Genomic DNA, 23,673 nt, shown 5'->3' on the forward strand with positions numbered 1-23,673 from the left:
TACATATCTGATCATGACTTTCTCCTTCTCAAAGTCAAGACAGTACTTGAATATTAAAGCCTCTGCTATACATGACCGTGCAGAAACGGATCCTCCCAAGCTCTCCAGCCCTAACTCTTCTCCACATATACCCTATGCTTCAGTCCTAACATCGGCCATCCCCTGAATATGCACTGCTTGTTCATGCCTCCATGACTTCACATGTGTTATCCAGAATGAATATGTAGAATGGCATTGTACCCTGGGAGATAAGCTCCTCAACCTTCAAGGGCCATGTTAAACATCATGTCTTCTGGTGAAGTCTTTGGATTCCCTCAAAGTTGACCATTGTCCTCACTTTGCTCTGTGCGCACTTCATGGTGCTGTCATGGCGCTTGTGCTCGTGTTACTTGCCTGTCTTCTGCACTACTGGTCTTTAGAAATTGAAGTGGGAAGGACGGGAGAACAGTGTCCATATTTTACCCAGCTCAGTATCTGTAGCATCTGGCACTGGAGAGCCACCACGGTGGGTGCCTACTCAAATGAAGAGAAAAATGAATTTTAGAAAAGCAGGTGGGAGCACAGGGGCCAGGCAGATTTCCCAGAATGACTGTGGGAATTGAGCAGGAAAAGAACTATGTGCTGTGTGTACCTATGGAAGAGATCGCTCCTGGAGACTGACCTTTATTTTTTTGGTATCTGTTGGTAAATGTTGAATAAAGGAATGACTCTGGGTGTGGTCTGTAAATGTTGGGTGTCTGAATTATTCTAGAGCACTAGACTCTTTTGTTTTTTTGGCTCAGGAGTACACAGATAGTTGGCCAGTTCCTCAAAGCAGCTCCTGGTTTAGGGAATGATGGAGAATATACATTTGGGTAGCTGAGAAGAGCCACGAGCAAGGAGATACAAAAATATGACTTATGTAGAAGGCAGTCCTGTGAATTTTAGTAGAACAGAACTAAGATTTGCTGTTAATGAGTTTTCATCAGGCTTATTAAAAACTGCAGAAAGAAAACATTTCTAGGGCTGCTTTAGACTGATTTCTTCACACTGCTGGGATCATTCCAGCCTTCTGGAGTGATGCGCCAGATCACCTGCTTTGTGAGAGAGACAAGTGACAGGATGTGGGAAATTAGTGAGCCATGGTCTCTGCAAAACTGCAGTTTTGACTTTTAGAGTCTTGTTCTTGGATGAGAAAGAAAAAAAAAAAGATGGGAGAAGTAGAGTAGGGCTTGTTTTTAGGATAACTTCCCATGCCTTAGCCTGTTCAGGCTGCTCTGTAACAGAATACCACAGACTGGGTGGCTTATACATGGCAGAAATTTATTGCTCACAGTTCTGGAGGCCGGACGTCCGAGATCAGGTGCCAGCACGGTCTGGTGAGGGCCCTCTCCAGGTTGCAGATTCCTCCCTGTATCTTCACGTGGCAGATCTCTCTGGAGCCTCTTTATAAGGCACTACTCCCATTCAGGGCTCCACCCTCAGGACTTAAGCACCTCCCAAAGGCCCCACCTACTAATACCGTCATCTTTGGGATTTAGCGTTTCAACATATGAATGTTAGGGGGACACAAAAAATCAGACCATAGCACCTGGTTAGATGTGTGGCTGTACTGATAGAAGCCACTAGACAGAGTAAGAGTCCAGCCCTCCAGGACTCACTCACCCAACTCAAACCAACTCGGATGCTACGCTGATAGTGGGGTGTATAGAAATTCCACTAAACACACTTTCAGCTCTTTTGTATATGGTTTCTTTGATTTTAAGAAATGTTGGCATCTCAAGAATTTGAGGAAGCTTTGTAGCCTTCTTGCATGGTTTACCACCAACTACTGATCCTGGCACAATCCTTCACTTTAACTGTGCATTGTAGGAACTAGCTCATCTAGGCTGAAGCCTGTTTAATCCGATGCGTCAGTTACTCCGCACAGGACCTGGCTGTTAGTGATATAAAATCATTTAGCTCGAAACCAGAAGATTCACACACATAAAGTTCAACAATTTAGCGGTTACTGGGAAGTATTCACGAAGTGCTCCTACAGGTATATTTCTTCACTGGGCCTCAAGCTGGGCTGAAATGTCTAGACTCACCTTTGTCTTCAAAGATATACTAAATTGTAGTTATATTAAGTTTAAGAAATTTGGCAAAATCATTTAGCTGTCAAGGTAAGAATGGTAGAATAGTTTGAAATAGGGGAGAATTAGTGAACTTGCCAAGATTTTGACCACATTCAACATTTATCGATTATATACTATGTACCAGACATTGTATTGGGTACTCAACTGGCTCTGTCTATAACAAGGGGAAAGTGTGAAAATGATTATTTCCAGAATAGAGTGTTGCTTTATTTTGAACTCTTTTAGGTAGATGCAGTACTGTCCTTTTGAGGATTATCACTAAGATTTACATATTAAATCAGTTACTCTTTTTCCTTTTATGTGAATTAAGCCATACTGCATTCTTAAATTAGATTTTGATTATATGCATGGATATATATATATTCAACAAAAATTTGCATATTTACTATATATACTATGAGTGTAGGCAAAGATGATCAAGGCATGGTAGGAGTGTCATGGTTTCTGGGAACTTTTTTGTTAGGAATAATTTTTAGTGTGGAAAATTTTAAAAATTTAGATTCTTTCTTAAACCTATCCCATTACCTATCCTTTATGATTTTTCTTGATATTATCATCACTGGAGCATTTATCAAATTGATTTTTGCCGGGGGGTTATACTTTGCTTAATGATGTACAAAAAATAGCTTCACAGATATAGTGTAATTTATTTTTTAAGTTAGACAACTTTGAAGGTGTACAAAAAAAATAACCTAGTAGACCATTGGGCACTCAAACTAGTTTCTTGCAGAAAGTTGAGGTATCTGTCCACAACTTAGTACTTTGTCACATTTATTTCAGTAGAAAATGCTTATTAGACAGAAGGTGGCAAAGTTGAAAGTTTAACCAATACCAATTGTATTCTTAACAAGGAAGCTTTAGAAACACTCTAGATGTGGGCAGTGAGGTATAGGGCAGTGGATAAGGGTCCTAGTGAGGTGATCTGGAGTACCTGAGATCTAGTATTTGATGAAAAGCCACTGTGCTACTTTAGAAAGGAAGAGAGCAACACAGTTAAAATAATCAAGGACCAACACAAGCTTGGTAGCCACGCTCAGAGCAAGCTTTCTGAGGGCAGTGTTGGTGGCCGGAACTTGGCGGAGGAATAGACTGCGATAATCTAGTGAGAGGTGGCGAGGTCTTGATGAAGGAAGTGGCAGTAGGACCACAGAGAGTGTGCAGACAGAAGTGTTCTGGGAGAGAGTTTAACTTAGGTATTTGGGAATGAAAGCCTTGCCAAGTATGATACGTTTGATCCAAGTTGGAGAAGCCCTTGACTTACCGAGAGAACTTTGGAGTAGGAGGATAGGAAAACTTAGCTGTTCAGAAGTTCATCACCCATTTTCTCCTTTATCAAAAGTTGTCTTGCTCCTTTCTTAGGGTCATTTTGATCATCATCAAGCCTCTCAAAAAAATTTGACATCCTCGTGTATACGGAAAATCCATTAAATTAATTAATTGGAAAAAACAAAATTGCCCTATGAAAAGTTCTTTTTGTTTTTATTCTCTACGAAAATGCTTCCTGTTACAGTTGTTACAATTCTTCAGCGACACAGTGAAGAATAACTAGGATGCGATGGCTTCCGCTCCCCTCGCCTCTCCTCCTCCACCACAACCTCGGGCCCTAATATAACATCGTTCTTTTGTTAGCTTGCCTCTGCAAAAATTCTCCTCCCTCTTCTTAAAAAGCCTCCATGCCAAAGCACAATGCAGAGCATTCTTCTTGCAATAGATGCTAATTGTGTTCTTCGCTGGGATCTTGCTGTCACAGCCGCAATCGCTGTGCCATTGTGCTGGGAGGCCCGGGTCACAGTAGTTATTGTGCAGAGTAATGAATGCTGGTTAGTTGTGATGCGTTGTCGCCTGCATCTGTGGGTGAGAACACGCAGTCACTGTAATTTGCCTGGCGAGTGATCGTATTGGTGTAACATAACATCAACTGTTAAGCAAGTTAGCTGTCACAAAGAACTATGGGTTTTTTTTGTTTTTTAATACAGAATTTTTAATGAGAAACTTTGAGTTATAGAGATTGAAGATGTGAGAAGAGCTACCTAGTGTGTGTTGCATATTAACCCCTACTTCTCAGTGTGTTTTGGGATCAGGTTTACAATATCTGATGGTTTAGGGAAGGGAGTGCCAGCTCTGCACGTCTCTGCTCTGGCACAGATTGGGAATTGCATGTTGGATAAGTGACGTGACTGGTTTCGACTAGGAACGAGGCTTCCTGGCAGTGACCCCTTCGTGAAACTTGGGGATTCTGAAAGCAGAATCCCTGTGAATGTAGTTTCCTCAGCTAGTTCTTCCATCTGCATAAGGAAAAGGTATTTCTTCTGTAGTTGTTTGAATGGGATGGTGCTGTTTCTCAAGAATTCTTGCTGAAGTAACAGGAAGCATTTGCTCTTATAAATAACCGTGGTGCTATTATGCAAGGACCTTACCAGTCTCAGGATTCGACCTTGTTACTTTTTTGCCTGCCCACAGCCTACAGTTTCTTCCTCTCCAACCCCACTGCCCATTTTTGAATACTTTTTAGCTATTTGCTCATTAGCATCTCTCATTAAAAGTGTCCTGGGAGTGCATTTCAAAGCAGTTCTTTTTATACTTGTTTCTTCAAGTTTTGTCGAATTTCCAGCAAATATAACGAAGTTATTGCTCAAAGTGAAACTTAACCTAATTTATACTTTTCATCTATTCCCTCATGTCCTGCTTTAGCACGTGTCTGAGTGATTGCTTTTTAGAAAAGTGGATTTTGACTAGCACAGTAATTTGTATGTCATGAAGAGAGAGGAAGTGATTTTAGGTGTGACTTAAGTTTTTTTTTTACAATTTAGGGTCTTTTTATGATCCCAAGATCCAAGGGGCTGGTAATTTTGGAGGAGGGAAATATGTTAATTAGGACAGGAGAGATAATGTGCAATTAGATCATCTGCCGATGCAGGTAAAATTCCTTTTTGTTCCTTATTTTACAGTATTAAATTAATAATAGGTATAATCCTACCATTAAAAGTTACATAAATAACACATGTTCAATGCAGAAAATTTGGAAAACATTTTTTATAAAGAAAAAATCCAGCAGATTATCAATTACCTCTATGCCTGCCACCTGAAATAACTATCACTAAGTTTTGGTGTATATATATCCTTCTGTGATTTTTGTAGATCATTTTTCCATAAAACTTGTTTTGGACTCAAGCAGAGATGCAGTAGATGCAGTAGTCATTTTAAGTTTCTTCCATAATCCAAGAACAAGTTTCCATAATAATTTTTTGATCAACATTTATTAATATTAAATGGGTTGAAAATAAACCTTAGGAAAGAAAATAGGACTCTGAACAGTTAATATTAAGAACTATTTCCCATAATTCTAAAGATAAGTTTCCTTGAGTTTTTCTTTTGACATTAACATTTTATATTATTAAAACAGTTAAATTTTTGTGCAGAGATAGAAAACATTTGTAATGAGGAAATTAAAAACAACTTTTCACTGTTATATAGACATACTGACTGTAATCAAGGTGGCACTGATTGAATGGTTCTTAATGAAGGTAGAAATAGGGCCCTGCTTCACAAATAGCCCGCTTTTACGTATGTTTTCCCTTAGATAAGTGAGAGCCAGTAAAGAATGAAAAGTTGCTTTGTCTCTTCATTTTTCTAACCTCTTCCCTTTCTCCCTCTGACAAGTCAACGTCTGCTTCTGTATAGCTAACTGCTGCTGTTTATTTTCTGCTTCTGTGACAGCTAGCCGATGGCGGAGTCTCTTCCCTTCAAATGTCTCACTGGCTTTTCCTTATAGCCCTGTGGCAAGACTCAGCCCTTATAGCAATGGCATTAATACTCCCAGCTTCTCTAAAACCTCAAATAAAGCAATACTAACACCTGAAAGAACAGGTAATATTTCAACTTCTCGTCTAGCGGCTTGCTTTGTAAATCAGTCCTAAACACAGCTTAAATATCCACCTTTCATTGAAAAGCTTGAGGGTAATCTTACTTATCACAATGGGGAGTCGCTGCACACTTACTTTGGGTATGACAAAGGCGAGGGTTAATTTGTACTTTAACGTCATTAATCTGCTCTCAATTGCGTGTAGTAGGCAGCCTTCACTCTTTATCAAATGCATATATATATAATTATGTGTTTCCAAATGCATAATGTGCTTTTAAAATTAAATGTTGAACAAAATAAAGGTCTTTATGATTTGCATTATGATTGAAGATTATCAGACTTTTATTGTATCTTGCTGTTTAAAAAATTGTTGGTGCTTTTTATTAAGTCAGGGCTATGTAGAAAGAATAGTTATAGTAGCTTTTTATGAGATGACGGTCTCATAGTTGTCTCAGCATTGGTGATTCCATCCCTATAATTTTCTCCCCTCAGCCCTTTCTTCCTTGGTTCTCTTATCTCAAGCCATTACTTTCTCACTTTCATGAGTGACTACAAGTCTCCTGTGACGATTCTAAATTATGAAGGTTTTGTATGTGCTTCCCTGTATGGATGTGTGCCTTTTATGTGTGATATTCTTGTCCATTTAAAGCATTGCTGTTTGTACCTGTTTAAAAAATGGACCAGATTAAAATTTAGTTTAAAATATATAATCCATTACTACCAGAGACAAGCATGTCTGATTATTCATTGAAAGTGTACAAGATATGTATTCTTGTACCATGCCTTTAGATATATACTTAAGCTAATGGGATGCAGATTTAGCATTATTGATTTTTCTTGTCTTACAGTGGTTAAAAAAAAAACACATATAACATGAAATCTACTGAAATCTACCTTTTTAACAGTTTTTTTTAGTGTACAGCACAGAGTGGATTTTTGAATTATGAAAACTGAATTTGAGAAAACAAAACAAGTGGTTTTGTATGTATGAATTATGAACACGTGAAGATGTGCATACTGTCTTGCCATTCTCCTGTCATAGTGGTGTGTTGGTTGTTTTTTGGTGACTTAATGAAAACAGGAAAAGTACAGATGGGTCTTGTTTTTTTTTTTATCCATTCAGCCACTCTGTGTCTTTTGATTGGAGAATGCCTTGACGTGCTGACTGTTGATATGTGAACTGTAAAGCACATGCAGATAGCAGTTCTTTAGACTAAGTAACAAACATGTTTCCCTTGTTTTTAGGTTACACATCCAGGGGCTCCCCTCTCAGTCCCCAGTCATCCATAGACAGTGAGCTGAGTACTTCAGAACTGGAGGATGATTCTATCTCCATGGGATATAAGTTACAGGACCTCACTGATGTTCAGATCATGGCTCGTCTGCAAGAAGAAAGTAGGTTCCTCTTTTTAAACTAGAAAACGTTTTAAACTAGAGGCTTCTACTTGAAACCTAAGGGGGTGGGGAGATTTCAGGCATTTCTCCCCAGGTAATGGGCAAGCAATTCTATTCTTTCTCTCATACCGTCCTACTTTGTAGGTGGAGCAATTAAATGCTTCTCACAGTCTCATGACCATTGTAAAATATTAGGACATACTCTGGGCAAAATACATTGATGTAAAACATCACCAGTGTAGCCACTGTGGAAGCAAGTTTGCCAGTTTCTTAGAGAACTAAACATGCGGTTTCCATAAGGCCCAGCACATTGTATTCTTGGGCGTTTATCCCAGGGCAATGGAAGCTTGTGTTCAGAAACACAGAAACCTGCATATGAATGTTCATAACACCGCTATTTATAATAATAGCCAAAAACCAGAATGAGCTCAGATGTCCTTCAGTAGGTGAATGGTTAATCAAGCTGGGGGTACCTCCATACCGTGGGGTACTACTCAGCAAGAAAAAAGAATAAATTTTGAAAGACATTACCATCTTGGATGAATCTCCAGGGAATTATGCTGAGTGGAAAAGATGATCCCAGGAGATTTCATACTGTATAATTCCATTTATATAACATTTTGGAATGACAACATTTTAGAAATGGATGACAGATTAGTGGTTGCCGGGGCTTTGGGATAGGGCGTGGGCTCTCAGGAGGGAGGTAGATGTGGTTATAAAAGCACAACACGAGGGGTTTAGGGAGCTTCTCTGTTTTTGACTATGGTGGTAGGTATATGATCCTACAGGTGATAAAATTGTATAGAATTTGATACTAACACATGTACACATATAAAAGTAATACTGGAAAATCTAAATCAGATGCGTTTATATAAGTGCCGGTATCATAGTTGTCCTATTATTCTATGATTTTGCAAAATGATACCATCAAGGGAAACTGGACAGAGTACACAAAAGATCTCTATTATTCCCAGAACTGCATGTGAGTGTGTAGCTATCTTAATACAAATTCAATTAAACCTGCAATTAATGCATTCTCAGATGCAAATTATTACATATAGAATGGTTAAACAACAAGGTCCTACTGTATAGCACAGGGAACTATATTTAGTATCCTGAGACAAACCATAATGGAAAAGAATATAAAAAATTATGTGTATATATATATATATATATATATATATGTATAACTGAATAACTGCTGTACAGCAGAAATTAACAAAACATTGTAAGTCAACTATACTTCAATAAAAATTACACTTCTCAAGATACATAATTATTGAAGGAGAGATAATTGGAAATGTTATTTCCAATAACATTGAGTTATTACTGGTTCTGCAATAAGGTTACAACAATTAATCTGAGAGTGAACTACTTCAAGGGTATTAATGGTATCAAAAGGCAAAAGAAGATGTAGATCACAGAACTGGGCTAAGCTTATTTTGGAATTATCTTCTGAGGCCAACATAAGTAGAAACAGCCAAGTATCATTTAAGCATAACAATTTCCTGCTTTCAGAATTGGGCAAGGCTACTATGAGAAACATTGTAATGCTTATGCAAGATTTAATAGGATACATTTTGAGAGGAAAAATGATTATTTTATATTGTTATTTAGTAACAGTACACTAACAGTAACTCTTTCTAAAAAAAATATATGGCTGAAAGATTGGATGCCAGTCTCGGAAGTTAAGTAGTCAGTCAGGCATAGACTACTTAAAAAAAACTTGTGGGTTGGCAACGAGATAACTAGAAGCATCCAGTTTGACTATTTTTAGATGGCTGTCATTTAGGATGACCCAAAACTATTGAAGTTTTGAAGTGTCAGCATGCTTTGAAAAAGATAATATTAGTAACAAAAAGAACAAGAGAAGTGACCTCGTTAGAAAATATTTGTGCCCCAGGTTTTGAACTTTCCTTTGACTTTGAAAGTTGGGATGGGGAGCAGGAGTTCCTACTTGGGCAGAGATTTGATTTTTTGATTGTCTAACTCACAGTTAACTACTCATCATGATGATGAATAGTTTTTCCTAAGTAGCCTTCCTAAGTATCTCTCCAGATTCCAGAAGGAATGGCTTGGGGAAATTGACAGATACTGATTGATGAACTGTAGCGGTATATTTTTAATCTTCACTGGAATTCGGGCAATCTTTTCCCAGAACAGAATAGTCTAGTATTAGCTGTCTGTCTGGTAGGTAAACGTGTCTGCTTTCTTGGGATTTAATAAACTAAGAACAAGATAGTGGGTCTCCACTTGAATCACTTGCTTGATACAAATTTTCCTCAAATATTTGATGAATTGGAACTTAATAATTAAGCCAGATTGAAACGCCTCATAAGATAATACTATTCCCTGTTGTTCCATAGGTCTCAGGCAAGATTATGCTTCTACTTCAGCATCTGCGTCGAGACATAGTTCCAGTGTGTCACTGAATTCAGGAAAAAAAGGGACGTGTAGTGATCAAGAATACGATCGATTCAGCCTGGAGGACGAGGAGGAATTTGATCACCTGCCACCACCTCAGCCTCGCCTTCCAAGATGTTCACCTTTCCAAAGAGGAATTCCCCATTCACAGACTTTCTCCAGCATTCGGGAGTGTAGGAGGAGCCCCGGTTCCCAGTATTTTCCTTCGAATAATTACCAGCAGCAACAGTATTACTCACCTCAAGCCCAAACTCCAGATCAGCAACCAAATAGGACCAACGGAGGTAAGTTGTATGCCCCTTTGGTATTCGATGCGCTTTGATCTTCCATACATGGTCAAGAAATGGTTTTAAGGTCAATATAAATAACTGGTAAATGTTTCCAAGACTTATTAAGTACATTCTCAAGACCTCATCAGTTTGGTTGGTGTACATTTAAATCTATAATTGACCAGCTTCTGATTACGTGTCCCAGATTTATAGCTTCAGGGGAACCATTGTGAGGTACCAGACTGAGTCAGAAATGGGGAGCATCTTCATGTTGTGGCTGGTACAGCCGTAGGACAGCAGGGCTGTGGGAGTTGAGGAGTTCCTAGTTCCATGGAGTCAGAGGCACTGAGCTGCATCTTCTCTCATCTTTCTCAAAACCCCCCATCTCTGACGGCCTGCTCCTAGCCCAGAGTGATGGATGGTAAGTGTGGACCCTGGCGCTTGGACAGGATGCTGCAGTGCACATCGAGATTTAGGGGAAGTCTGGGATGTGTCTTTCCCTCTGCTGTCCTGACATCTAGAATTAAGATCGGTGCAGCATTGGGGCTGTGGAAGCTGATATTAGGCGTGGTAACGGCAAGTTGATTTGTCCTGATGGCAGCACGGTGGGTTGGAATATGTGTCGTTCTTTTTTTGTAATTTTTTCTGTTTCCCTCTTCATCATTTGTGTTCCTTCCCCACTCCCAGGAGTTATAGATCTTTTTTTTTTTTTTTTTCCAGTCCAACCTTTTATAACTTTTTTTTTTTTTAACTTATTTATTTTTTATTTTATTTTTGGCTGTGTTGGGTCTTCGTTTCTACGCGAGGGCTTTCTCTAGTTGCGGCGAGTGGGGGCCACTCTTCATCGCGGTGCACGGGCCTTTCACTGTCGCGGCCTCTCTTGTTGGCGGAGCACAGGCTCCAGACACGCAGGCTCAGCAATCGTGGCTCACGGGCCCAGTTGCTCCGCGGCATGTGGGATCCTCCCAGACCAGGGCTCGAACCCGTGTCCCCTGCATTAGCAGGCAGATTCTCAACCACTGCGCCACCAGGGAAGCCCCTATGGATCTTGACTTACAAGAACTAGAGGGAGAATAATCATGTGATATTCTAAGCCTGGTATGTTTTTGCACTGATGATCAGTCTGACCCTCACACACAAATCCTGTAGAGTATGGAGAAACTAACCGTATTTATAGAGCTATAGCTTTTAATTATTCTACAGCAGCATTTCTCAAACCTGGGCCCAGAAATGATCCAACAAATTACTTAAAAATATTGCAAGGCCAAATACAAATCATACTAGTCATCACCTGCTATCATGTACTTAGTGTTTACTCTTTTCTTCCTCTGGACTTCTATTATTCATGCTAATTGAGAGACCATTTGAAAATACTTAAGGTTTTATAGTCAGAACTTCTCTCTTTTTTAATACCTTCAGATTTCAAATTTAAAAGAAAACAGTGGCAGGTAAAGTGACTGCCACTAGTGACTAATTTATTAAAGCTGATAATATCAAAGACAATATTTTATGTGCTTAATGAAAATTACAGCATCATTAAAACTGCAGGAGAGGGCACAGAGTTGTTTCTGCAAAGGCTTTTTTTGTCAGGTGTCTTAGAGCATCACATCCTGCCTGTCAAGCAGATGCTCCCTCTGCATCTTGATTAGTATTGTCAGTGGGATCATTGTCCTACCTTAGAAAAGTGGTATTAACTTACATTCAACACCATTATGAAAAGGGTTAGGTTTCCCTAAATCTGTGTTATGATGGTTCCTGTTCGGAAAGTGGAAATATTTCTCAGCCTGGTGTCTGACTGTGGTAGTTTTATTTCTCTAAAAGGTCTGGTCTCCACACGCAAAGGAAAATGGAATACAACAGCAGTTCTCTGGATTGGACTTCTGACTGATTAGCTTAATGGCTGAGTACACAGGCTCTGAAGGCCAGTACGTGCTGAGTTCCCCTCCTGGCCTACCACTTATACCTTTCCCAGGCTTCTCATGCCTCTGAGCTCTCACTTATTTGGCTACAAAATGTAGACAAATAATATCCCTTTCTTAGAAAACTTAGGTATAATTGGACATCAAATCATCTGGTACACGTTCTCCTTTATGTAACATGTAATCCTTTAACCTAAGTTTGTCATAAGGAATAAATGAAATAATGACCATTCCATTGACTGGAGTAAAAATGCTGGAAAAGTTCGAAGTGCTGAAAAAGTAAAGGTGGTCTCTCCAACCCCACTGTTTTTTAAAACTTTTATTAACGTGGCTCAGATATCTGAGCCTTCATTTGTTACCAGAGGATTATTTGAACAAAATTGTGGAATGAGAGTTGTAACTTTCTCTCAAATATTTTTCTAAATTATTAAAATAATGTGGATAGAAGAAAATAATTAAAAGTAAAATAGAAGTGCATGTTAATATTTACTACTTCCATAGCTCCTACATTGCCTGGTTTCCAAAGGGATGGCTCTTAAAAGTTCTTGGTATATTTCTGGGGATCATAGGATTAAAAGGAGCATACAGCAGTCCACCCTTACCTGTGACTTCAGTTACCCATGGTCAACTGCAGTCTGAAAATGTTAAATGGAAAATTACAGAAATAAACAATTAGTGAGTTTTAAACTGTGCACTGTCGTGAGTAGTATGAGGAAATCTTGTGCCTTCCTGCTCTGTCCCACCTGGGACGTGAATCATCCCTTTGTCCTGTGTATCCACGCTGTGTGTGCTTCCTGCCTGTCAGCGCCTGTATAGGAAGAACATCGTATATATAAGGTTCTGTACTATGGGCGGCTACAGGCACCCGCTGAGGGTCTTGGAACGTATCCCCTGCCCATAAGGTGGGGCAGGGTAGGGCTACTGTATTTGAATAGTTTGCCAGGTATGATAAATGATTAAAGCTTGCAGAACATTTGCTAACTGTGATTTTTAGGGTATGGCAGGGGTTATCAGTGGCATGGTGTAATCAGTGTTAGCCTGAGGACCTCCCCGAACCCTGTATTTACTGTAGGTCTAGATTTAGATGTTTGGTGGGTAACTGGCTGCTGCCTTTATTCCTTAAAGGATTCCTAAAGATTGATAGTAGAAGAAGAGATTGAGAAACAGTGGTCTAGACTGTAACCCCACTGAGAGTCGGGAACTCCCTTGTCTAACACACTGTATCGTATATATACACAGGAAATACTCGTTCATTCATTCATTCCACAAAGTGGGGAAGGGTGTCCAAGTGAAAGGACCAGCACGCTCACGGGTACAAGAGAGTGTGAAGTATTTGGAAATTCCGTTCTCCCCTACGGTTGGCGAGTAGGCTGTGTGGCGAGGGCAGCAGGAGATGAGGCTAGAGATGGCTGCAGAGCCTGTATCTTGGAAGGATCTGTTCTCAGCCCAGGAGCTTGGGCTTTCAGAGGAAGGGGAGGGAGAGTGATCAGAGGGTTTTAGGAAGTGGCTGGCTAGAAGTCACTGGCTGTATGGAAGATGCGGAGGAACAAGACAGGGTGTACAGAGACCAATTAAGAGAATTTTGTGAAAATGTGGGTGACAAATAATGAGGTCTAAACTAGGTGGTAGTGGGAGATTTGTTAAATATTTATGAGGCAGAATTGACAGGACTTGGGAGTCAAGGGGAAGATGGGAGGTGAAACTTGGAAGATTCCGCTGCTTTTTGGATGAGGTGACTTGATGAGTAGGGCTATAATCAAAGGATCTAAGTGATGCAGAAGGAGCTGTGTGTGAAGGGGAGAGAAATGAATCTGGTTTTGTACTTGAATGGGTTTTTACTTAGTATTCAGATGTATCCTTTGTTTTCTGAGCTTCAGTGAGCTGATATGTGTACTTTGGTTTTGGGGGTGTGCGTATTAAAGAGAAAACTGTCTACATTGTAGAGTTGCCCTCTTGTGGCTGAATTCAAATCTCAGAGGCACTGAGGTCTGTGCGTGACTGACTCTCTGCTGCCCCCTTAGTGGCGGAAGATGTACTCAAAGCAAGGAAAAAAAAAAAGGGAAGCACATTTTCAAGTCTCCAAAGGTTTGGTGGTGTACTCATGACCCTTAAAACTTTCCAGAAGTTAATGTGGTCATGTTGATGTGATGAGTGGATATGTCAAAACATCTCAAGTTAGAATTTTAAGAATTTCTTCCTTTTTTGATATGCTAGCAAAAGATTCAGTAATTGCTGGTTTGACACTTCTAGGTTGTTTTTTTTTTTTTTTTTTTTTTTATTAACATGTAACAATTCCTAGCTTTTTTTTTTTTTTTTTTTTAAGCTGTAAGATTATTTTCTATCCTCACTTCGATTCAGTTTTATCCACTTATTGTATAGGAACAAACAGCTAATTGATTACCTAATTCCTCCCTCTTTTTATAGAACAAGTACTTTCCTTTAGCAGTCTGTTTGGTGGAACCTTTCTGGAGCCGTGGGGTGTGTTTGTCTCTACCGGGGTAATTAGTTAGCTTGCTAGAGTTCATAACACACATGATAATTTCTGTTTGTCATTGAACAAAATATGATTTCTATTTGTATTTACTTTTGAAAGCTAGTGTTTTAACTGGCATAAAAGTTGTGATTTTTAACTTTGTAAAATTCTTTTCTAGATAAGCTCCGAAGAAGTATGCCTAATCTAGCTCGGATGCCAAGCACAACCGCTGTTAGTAGCAATGGTAGTTCTCCAGTCACCGTGCGGAATAGTCAGAGTTTTGACTCAAGCTTGCATGGAGCTGCAAATGGAATTTCAAGAATACAGTCTTGTAGTAAGTATGACAATTTTTTTGTGTGTAATTTTAATTAGTTGTAACACCATTAGGAAAATCTTACTATTTCATTTCTTTCTTTCTCTTAAGAACACTACAGGAAACTTTTCTCCTTGTGACACTTTTTTGTCTTTCACCATTACAACTGAGTGGTATTTTCACTGGTGCCTATGTCACCAATTAATAATTAGTAAATTCTATGCAATCCTTTATACCCAGGGATAGCAGTAGAAGCACTAAATGGTGATTGATTTGCTTACTCATCATACAAAAATGTTTTCTTTGCAGATCTGCCTCTTTTTAGCTGTGTACTTGATACGTTTACTCTGAGGAAGGCACACTTATTCTGTGTACTTTGGTCTTGTTTTTCACCAGTCCAGAGCTTTCCCCTGGCAAATGAAGTTCTGTTTTAGTGCGTCTAAAGTAGGATTCATCTACTTCATTTCAGTTTGCCCCACAGTGTGTCATTCATCCTCTGTATGGTTTACCCAGTGATGAGCAGCATGGTGAAAGTAAGATCTAGAGTGTGTGTGTGTGTGTGTGTGTGTGTGTGTGTGTGTGTGTGTGTGTGTGTGTGTTCGCTTTGTGTGGGGACGTGCTGGCTCCAGGGCACCCCCCCACCTCCTACTCACGCTGTCTGTAGGGGTAGTTGGGATTAAGTCTGAGGTTGACCCCTGGGTGGCAGATCCAAGGTCACAGTCCCAGTATTGATATGCCCAAACCCGGGAGGCCTGAAGTGTGTTCAGAGTGTGTGGCCAAGCGCCATCAACCAGATGTCTTAAGTCTGCACCCAGAAGACTCCTTGGTGGCCCTAACAGACTACCCTGTGTACCTCCAACACATGTCTAGTACCTAAATGATTCACATGTTTTATTGAATCTGTAGATAGATTTTAGAATTGGTATCGTAACAATATTAGTTTTCTAATGCATTAACATGGAACATTCTTTCATTTATTTAGATCATCTTGTCTCTCAAAGTTTTGTAGCTTTCTATATAGAGGTTAATACATCTATAATTTATTCCTAAGTATTTTATTTTTAAAATGTTTTTATAAATAGTATCTTTTTCAAATTTTAGTGTCTACTAGTTTGCTGGTATTTAGAAATACAATTGATTTTTGTATTTTGATGTTGTATTCAGCAGCTTTGCTAATAACTTCATTTATCCTAATAGTTATAAATTTGGAATATACCCATAACATAATGCATCTGAACACCAACGCATATTCAAGAATGTTCATAAAACCCCAAACTTAGAAATAACCAAGCTTTTCATCATCAGGAGAATGGATTTTGACATTCATTCAATGGAATACCACATAGCAATGCAAATATGGATGAATCTCAAAAACATAATATTGAGTCAAAGAAGCCAAAGAAGAGAACATACTATATAATTCCATTTACATGAAGTTCAACATAGGAATAACTAGTCTGTGGTGATAAAAGTGAAAATAACAGTCACTTTGGGGGAGTACTGACTGGGAGAGGGTATGTGAGAGCCTGAGGTGCTGGCAGCGGTTCACGTCTTGCTGTGGATATGGTTACACGCGTGTGGTCGCTTCAAAATTTCATTCTGCTCTAGGCTTAACATTTAAGTACTTTATGTATATTGTGTTTCAGATGAAATTGGGCCAAATTCACCTGTTGAGTTTTTTTTTAAATTAAGACTTTGTTTTTGAGCAGTTTGAGGTTTACAGAAAAATTGAGCGAGAAGTACAGAGTTCCCACATATCCCCGCATGTCCCCCATCCCCTCCTCCAGTTTCCTCTGTTATTAACATCTTGCATTAGTGGGGTATGTTTGTTACAGTTGATAAGCCAATATGTTGGAACATTCACAGTTAGAAGCTACTAAATTAAGGAATTGTAGAATTGGTTGGAAAGGATCTTAGCGATGATTTGCCAGCCAACACAAGTTTATTGTGTCCCTAAAGCTTGATGGAAACAGAACTCTAGCAGAATCTTACAGAGACCTCATTTTTCATCGAATTTTTTGGCTACTGTACACATACATCAGCATTCCTACATATAGATTTCACCTAATGTATACTTGAACAAAACTAATTTAAGGAAATATTTTCAAGAGATATTAAATAAAACCATAGACGTTTTTTGTCTTTCTCCTCACTTTTTATCAGAGAGATATCTATTGTATATTCTGTGCTTAAGTTCAAAATCAGTTAAACTGTTTTAGAAAACAGGGTTTGTTTGTGTTAACCGCATCACAAGTGTACTAGGCAGCAGAGGCTAGAGTGGTTAGTAAACAACAGGTAATGTTGTATGTATAAGTTTATGTTAAATTTGTGATTCAGTTTTTTCCTTGGAGAAAAGGATTTATAAAATTTAAAAATTTCTGCCAAACAGTTCATTGTTGTTGTTTTTTTTTAATTTAAAAAAATTTTTTAAATTTTATTTATTTTTGGCTGTGTTGGGTCTTCGTTTCTGTGCGAGGGCTTTCTCTAGTTGTGGCAAATGGGGGCCACTCTTCGTTGCGGTGCACGGGCCGCTCACCATCGCAGCCTCTCTTGTTGCGGAGCACAGGCTCCAGACGCGCAGGTTCAGTAGTTGTGGCTCACGGGCCCAGTTGCTCCGCGGCATGTGGGATCTTCCCAGACCAGGGCTCGAACCCGTGTCCCCTGCATTGGCAGGCAGATTCTCAACCACTGCGCCACCAGGGAAGCCCGTTCATTGTTTTTTAATGTGAAATAGTGCACAATGATGGGCCAGTATATTGATGAAGTTCTTAAGGGTTCTTACCCAGAGAGCTCCCTTCATTTCACAGATTCTGCTGCTGTTATCCAGGTAGTACTTGCCGAGTGGTTACTCAGCCATTGTAAGGCTTTATGTGGATTAACTCATTTAGTCTTCCCACCAACCCTATGAGATAAATGTCATGATGAAAATTACTTAAGAAATATGTCTGTAATAAGCTGTTTGTGCCTACCCATGCCACCTGTCTTCCCTTCTATAATTACTGTAATTACTGCTATTAAATTGTCCCCTTGTTTTATCCTCATGACACCATCCCCAGTGCAACCATCAAGAAATCCTAATGTCTTCCAAGCAAGCAAGCCAGCAAGCAAGGAAGAAACCCTGTGAGAACTCAGAGATGCTCAGATTTGTTAAAGGAAAGAAGGTTGTTGTTCCAGCTGGCTTCTAAATATAGTCAGGCGCTCAAAAATGTTGCTGCTGATTGACAGAGAAGGAGACGTTCATCAAGAAGTAGAATTTTCCAATACTAAATGCAGGCTGGAACTCGTATTTCATTTATCTACATGCATATATGTAGATAAATTTCTATATCTGTAAAACCCTTTCAACAGTATCAGCTTCTTTGAACATAACACGCGTGCAGATAGTGGTAGACGTTCTCTCATGTGCGTGTCCTTTGTTCTTCTAGTTCCGTCACCAGGGCAGCTTCAACACAGAATCCACAGCGTGGGACATTTCCCAGTGTCTGTCCGGCAGCCTCTGAAAGCCACAGCCTACGTGAGTCCAACCGTTCAAGGCAGCAGTAACATGCCTTTATCCAACGGCTTACAGTTACACTCCAACACGGGGATCCCTGCCCCCAGCAAAGCTGCGGCTTCTGGGATAACGGGCCGCAGCGCACTCCCAAGACCTTCACTGGCAATAAATGGCAGTAACCTGCCTCGAAGCAAAATTGCACAGCCTGTCAGAAGGTAAGAACCTTTGCTTGTTCGTCTGCATGGCCTCGTTTGCAGTCTGCAATTAGAAACCGCTCCGGGAACCATCCTGACTTTTCCTTTGTCTAACCCTGGTAGGTCCCTCTGCCCCTTCTGGCCTGACTCGTGACCTCTCGCCTCTGGGTTCAATACCTTTTTAATCAATTTTTTTTTTTTTTTTTTTTTTTAAAGTATAGTGTCTGGACTGGGTCCTATCTGTAGACATTCAGATTTAGTTGCTGCGGGGTGCAGCTCAGTCATCAGTATGTTGTTTTTTTGTTTTGGTTTATTTTATTTATTTATTTATTTATTTATTTATTTATTTAATTTATTATTACTGTGTTGGGTCTTCGTTTCTGTGCCAGGGCTTTCTCTAGTTGCGGCGAGCGGGGGCCACTCTTCATCGCGGTGCGCGGACCTCTCACTATCGCGGCCTCTCTTGTTGCGGAGCACAGGCTCCAGACGCGCAGGCTCAGCAATCGTGGCTCACGGGCCCAGTTGCTCCGCGGCATGTGGGATCCTCCCAGACCAGGGCTCGAACCCGTGTCCCCTGCATCGGCAGGCAGACTCCCAACCACTGCGCCACCAGGGAAGCCCCTATCTTAGTGATATTTAACTGGGACTTTATTAGCTTATGTTGGTGTAGGTTTGGTATATTCCAGGTAGAATTTTTTTTCTTTTTCTTTCAAAATTCCAGCCTGCTTGCAGGGCACCCGTTCGATGATCTTATGGTTGTGGCGTGCCCTTCTTGAACTGGATCTCCTGGAGTGTCTTACGGTTAAAAACAATTCCATAAAAGCGAGTTGAGGACAGAGTAGAAGATGAGAAAATGGCGGCAGTAAATCAACTCTTACAGGAAATTAGGATTTGGAGGAGGAGAGGGAGGGAACCATGGTAAAAGTGTGAAAAGGATTTGAGAGCAAGTAATTTTTCTTTATGCATCGGGTAGCTATAAATAGTTTTTATTTTCTGATAAATAGGTGCTCAGATCAAAAACAAATTCAGAAACTATTGTAAAACAAACACAGAAAAGTAAATAATCCTACTATCCAGATAGAAATCATTTTGGTGCATGTTTGTTCAATGCCGGGCTGTGTTGCATTTGTGACTGAATAGAATCACATTATTTGATGTATGTAGGTCATTGTGGACAGTCCATTTATCCTCGGATATATGTCTTCAAACTAACCTCTTGGAAGGGCTGTCACTGCCAGACAATGAGAGGGTCTGTCTGTTTCCACAAACTTAGGCAAACATTGGGTATTATCATTCTTTTTAAATTCTCTGCCAATATAATAGGCAAATCTTTGATTATTTGTAAGACAGAATAACATGGAGAAATTTTCAATTTGTATTCAATGAAGTAACCACTTATGTTTTTAGGCCATTTTTCTCTTGAGTTTGTTTTTTTTTTTATAAATTTATTTATTTATTTATGGCTGCATTGGGTCTTTGTTGCTGTGTGCGGGTTCTCATTGCGGTGGTTTCTCTTGTTGCGGAGCACGGGCTCTAGGCACGCGGGCTTCAGTAGCTGTGGCTCGAAGGCTTTAGGGCACAGGGTCAGTAGTTGTGGTGCACGGGCTTAGTTGCTGCGCGGCACGTGGGATCTTCCCGGACCAGGGCTCGAACCCGTGTCTCCTGCATTGGTAGGTGGATTCTTAACCATTGCGCCACCAGGGAAGCCCTATCTGTTTCTGATTTTAAAATATTCTTTATACACTGAGGATATTGATCATTTTCCACTTAGGTTGCAAATCTGCTTGTGCACGTACAACATGCGTGGCAACGTGCCGAGACCTGGGCTTTCCATCAGATGAGCATGTGGAAGGCCCAGAAATACGAGGCACACTTGGGAAGGTGCCAGCACGTTGTCACTGCTGCAGTGGCGGAGAGTAGATCAAAGTAAGTGATGGGACTCATGGGATTACTTACAAGCTGTGTCCTTTTTTCATTCCTTTATAGTTTCCTTCAGCCTCCAAAGCCTCTGTCTTCACTCAGCACTCTGAGGGATGGAAACTGGAGAGATGGTTGCTACTGATGCAGTGCTATGTATGTCTGAACAGCTGGAAAGAAGTGGAAATGAGGGTCGTGTTACCTAGCTGGCTGGGTAACAGCGGATGTCGGGATATTCTTTCCCCTCTGCGTTTTAACATATTAACTGCATTGTTTTTCAATGGACCAATCACCAGAGACTAATTATTGCACTTAAATATTTGCCTGAGATACTGCAGCGTTCACAAATCCATGGTTGCAGTATTGTGACACTTAGAGCTAGGAAGTTTTTGTAGAACTGATACGTACCTGAATCCTTTTTGAGAGAATTGAGATGTATTCATCCATAATGCTTTCTTTCTTTGCCATCTGAGTTTCTTAAAGTAACTTGTTCAATTTACTTACATGTTCTAAACATCTTCCCGTTACATGTTCTGTATTTTAATACATTGCATCTTTACAACCAGGTTCTATAACGTATGCTTTGAAATTTACTTTTTTATAGTTTACAGGAATTTTATTTTTTGTGCCTATTTCTTTTTACACCTACGTGAACCACTATGGAACAACTTAAATTTTGTGCCATAAAAATATTTTTGTGGTAAGGTACTATTTTTTTAGCTCTAGGGATATATCAGCAAAACTCCATCATACAATTTGAGAGACATAATTTTGTGTTGAATGAGCACAATGTAATCTGAAGCCTTGAGCACTGAGACAGCCAGACAACAGCGTGGAATGGTCTTGTTGTTTTCATTGTTAATTTATTGTCATACGTGGGTTTCATATTTATAATGGCATCACAAGCTCATTGCACTTAATACCTGCAATGTTTGCTACTGTACTACAATTGATTTTCAGTACTTTTACAGAAGATGAAACTGTAACATTTTATTAATAATGCTTCTGGAAATGAACGCATTTTAAAGCAAATAAATCTTTTTGATAGACCTTTTACAAAATCCATTTGCACTAATGAATGCTTTCTTATGGTATATGACTTAATATTTGTTACTGTGTACACTGCTGTTTTGGAATGTTCAGAAATAAAGACTATTTCAGCAGTATCAGGTCACGCATGAATGTGCAGCATAAACAGTACGAATACCACACCTACGTTTCACCACGATTGTGAAAGTATCGTCATTGTTATGCTCTTGTACAGGGCATTTATACCTGAGGCGGGTAGGCAGAATATTCGCATTTGTAAACAATTTTCTGTCTCTAAAATGCTTGGGATAAGAGATGTGAGGTTTTAGTTTTGCAGTGGGGTTTGGGTACCACTTAGGATGGTCACTAGAACCCAAGGAGCCTCTTGCCCAGAAACCCATTTGCGGATGAATACTGTCAATGGAGATTCCAGTATTTTATGGGGGTTGAACTTGAAGTATTTATTTTCTCAGTGTCAGTAAAATAGCAAAGTATTATCGTTAGTCTACGCTATATTTGATGTACATTGGAAAACTTTTCACCTGAAGTTGCTATGGAAAGGTTAGGTGAAAGGTTTCAATGGTAAGTTTTAAAACAGAGTTCTCCCGAAGGTCATTAGAGATTTTTATTTTTAAGAAGTGTGCCTTTCTACATAGTTCCATGGGGAACTGAAAGACTGGCTTTTAATTAGCCTGTCCTTTAAATGAAATGTGGGCTAGAGGAGGTGAGGTATCAAAGGAAAAGTGATATTTATTGAGCACTTTGTTAGTGACAAGGACTGTGCTAGAAATTTTTTTATATATTTGTCTAATTTTTAACAATCACCTCCTATTACCACTATTTAAAAAATAAAGACCCTGAGCCCAAGGGATGTGACATTAACCTAGTGTAAACATAAAGCTAGTAAATAGTGAAGCTGACTTTTGAATCCAGGTGTATCTGATCTCAAAAGTCTGTTTTTGCCACTACTGTGCTCTTCCTATGAACATATGTAGTGCAGTTAGTACATTTTTTAAAAATGAGTTTATATTCTGCTGAGAAGATGAAAGGATTCAACTCATTTGCAAAGCAAGTATTTCATTTATATTCAAAAAAGTCTGTTCAGCCCTTGGAATAAACACCAAAGATCCCTGTATCTTGGAATTTACATTCTAGTTAGGAGAGAGCCAGTAAACCACATACAAGTAAGTAAATCACAGTACATTAGGTCTTAAGTGCTATGGCAAAAAAAAGAAAAGGAGATGAAAGTAAGGGGGGAGGTGAGAAAATGGAGATGGGGAGAGATCACAGTATTAAGTAGGGTCATCTGGGTAGATCTCACTAAGAAGGTGACACCTGAACAAAGACAAAAAGGTGTTGGTGATTATTTTCACAGTTCTCCCCAGGATGGTATGTAATATTTATTCCAGATGCACAGGAGAGAATTGAATATCTTGCATCAATAGATGCCCTAGGGTATGGTCCCCACGTCAGCAGCGTCAGCAGCTCTTGGAAACTTATTAGAAAATGCAGATCCTCAGGCTCACCCCACACCTATTCAATCAGCCCTCTAGGTGATTTACAGAGCCCCCTTGGAGAAAAGCTGCTGGAAAGGAGGGAGCAGCCTAGGCAAAGGCTTAGGGCAGAGCGTGCCTGGGGTGTTTGAGGAAGAGCAAGAAGGCCATTGTGGCTGCAAGCAGAGGGAACAAGGAGGGAAGCAGTGGAGATGAGGTCCGAAGGGAGACAGGGAAAGATCACGTAGGGCATGTGGGCCACAATAAGGCTTTTGATTTTACTCTGGAAATGGGAGCTATTCATGGTTTTGAGCAGCAGAGTTTATGATTTGACTTTTTAAAAGCATCACTCGCATTTGGTGAGAATAGACTCTTAAGATAAGAAATGAAGATGCCGCGAAGGTGAATTAAACTATTTAGTCCAGACAAGAGATGATGTGGAACTGGACCAGCAAGATAGCAATGGAGGAGATAGAAATGGTCAGATTCAGGCTGTCTTCTAAAACTACAGCTATCAGGATTTCTTTATGGATTGGATATACTGTGTTAGAGACCAAAAGAAAAACTCCAGGTGTTTTGGGCTGGCAACTAAAAGGATGGAGTTCCTCCAACAGAGACGGGGAAGCTGTGGGTGGGGTAGGCTGGAAAACCATGATTCTGGCTGAGCTCAGTTATGCTCTCCAGGGAGTTCCCTGGCAGTCCAGTGGTTAGGACTTGGCACTTTCACTGCCGGGGCCTGGGTTCGATCCCTGGTCAGGGAACTAGGATCCCATAA

General features: G+C 39.9%; 1 protein-coding gene across 2 annotated transcripts in view; it reads left to right on the forward strand.

Annotated features, from left to right (window-relative positions):
• The window catches only part of SLAIN1 (SLAIN motif family member 1), a 52,223-nt gene extending 31,420 nt beyond the window's left edge, over positions 1-20,803 (forward strand). The window contains exons 3-8 of one of the 2 annotated variants that reach the window (XM_068526723.1): positions 5,835-5,984; positions 7,225-7,374; positions 9,741-10,082; positions 14,638-14,793; positions 18,198-18,480; positions 20,446-20,803. In XM_068526723.1, the coding sequence (XP_068382824.1) occupies positions 5,835-5,984; positions 7,225-7,374; positions 9,741-10,082; positions 14,638-14,793; positions 18,198-18,480; positions 20,446-20,521 (1,157 nt within the window). In that variant the 3' untranslated portion in view covers positions 20,522-20,803. The remainder of the gene's footprint in view (positions 1-5,834; positions 5,985-7,224; positions 7,375-9,740; positions 10,083-14,637; positions 14,794-18,197; positions 18,481-20,445) is intronic. The other variant, XM_068526724.1, reaches the window with a different exon arrangement.
• The last annotated feature ends 2,870 nt before the right edge of the window (positions 20,804-23,673 follow it).

The sequence above is a fragment of the Eschrichtius robustus genome, chromosome 18, assembly GCF_028021215.1.
Source record: "Eschrichtius robustus isolate mEscRob2 chromosome 18, mEscRob2.pri, whole genome shotgun sequence".
Classification (NCBI taxonomy): Eukaryota; Metazoa; Chordata; class Mammalia; order Artiodactyla; family Eschrichtiidae; genus Eschrichtius; species Eschrichtius robustus.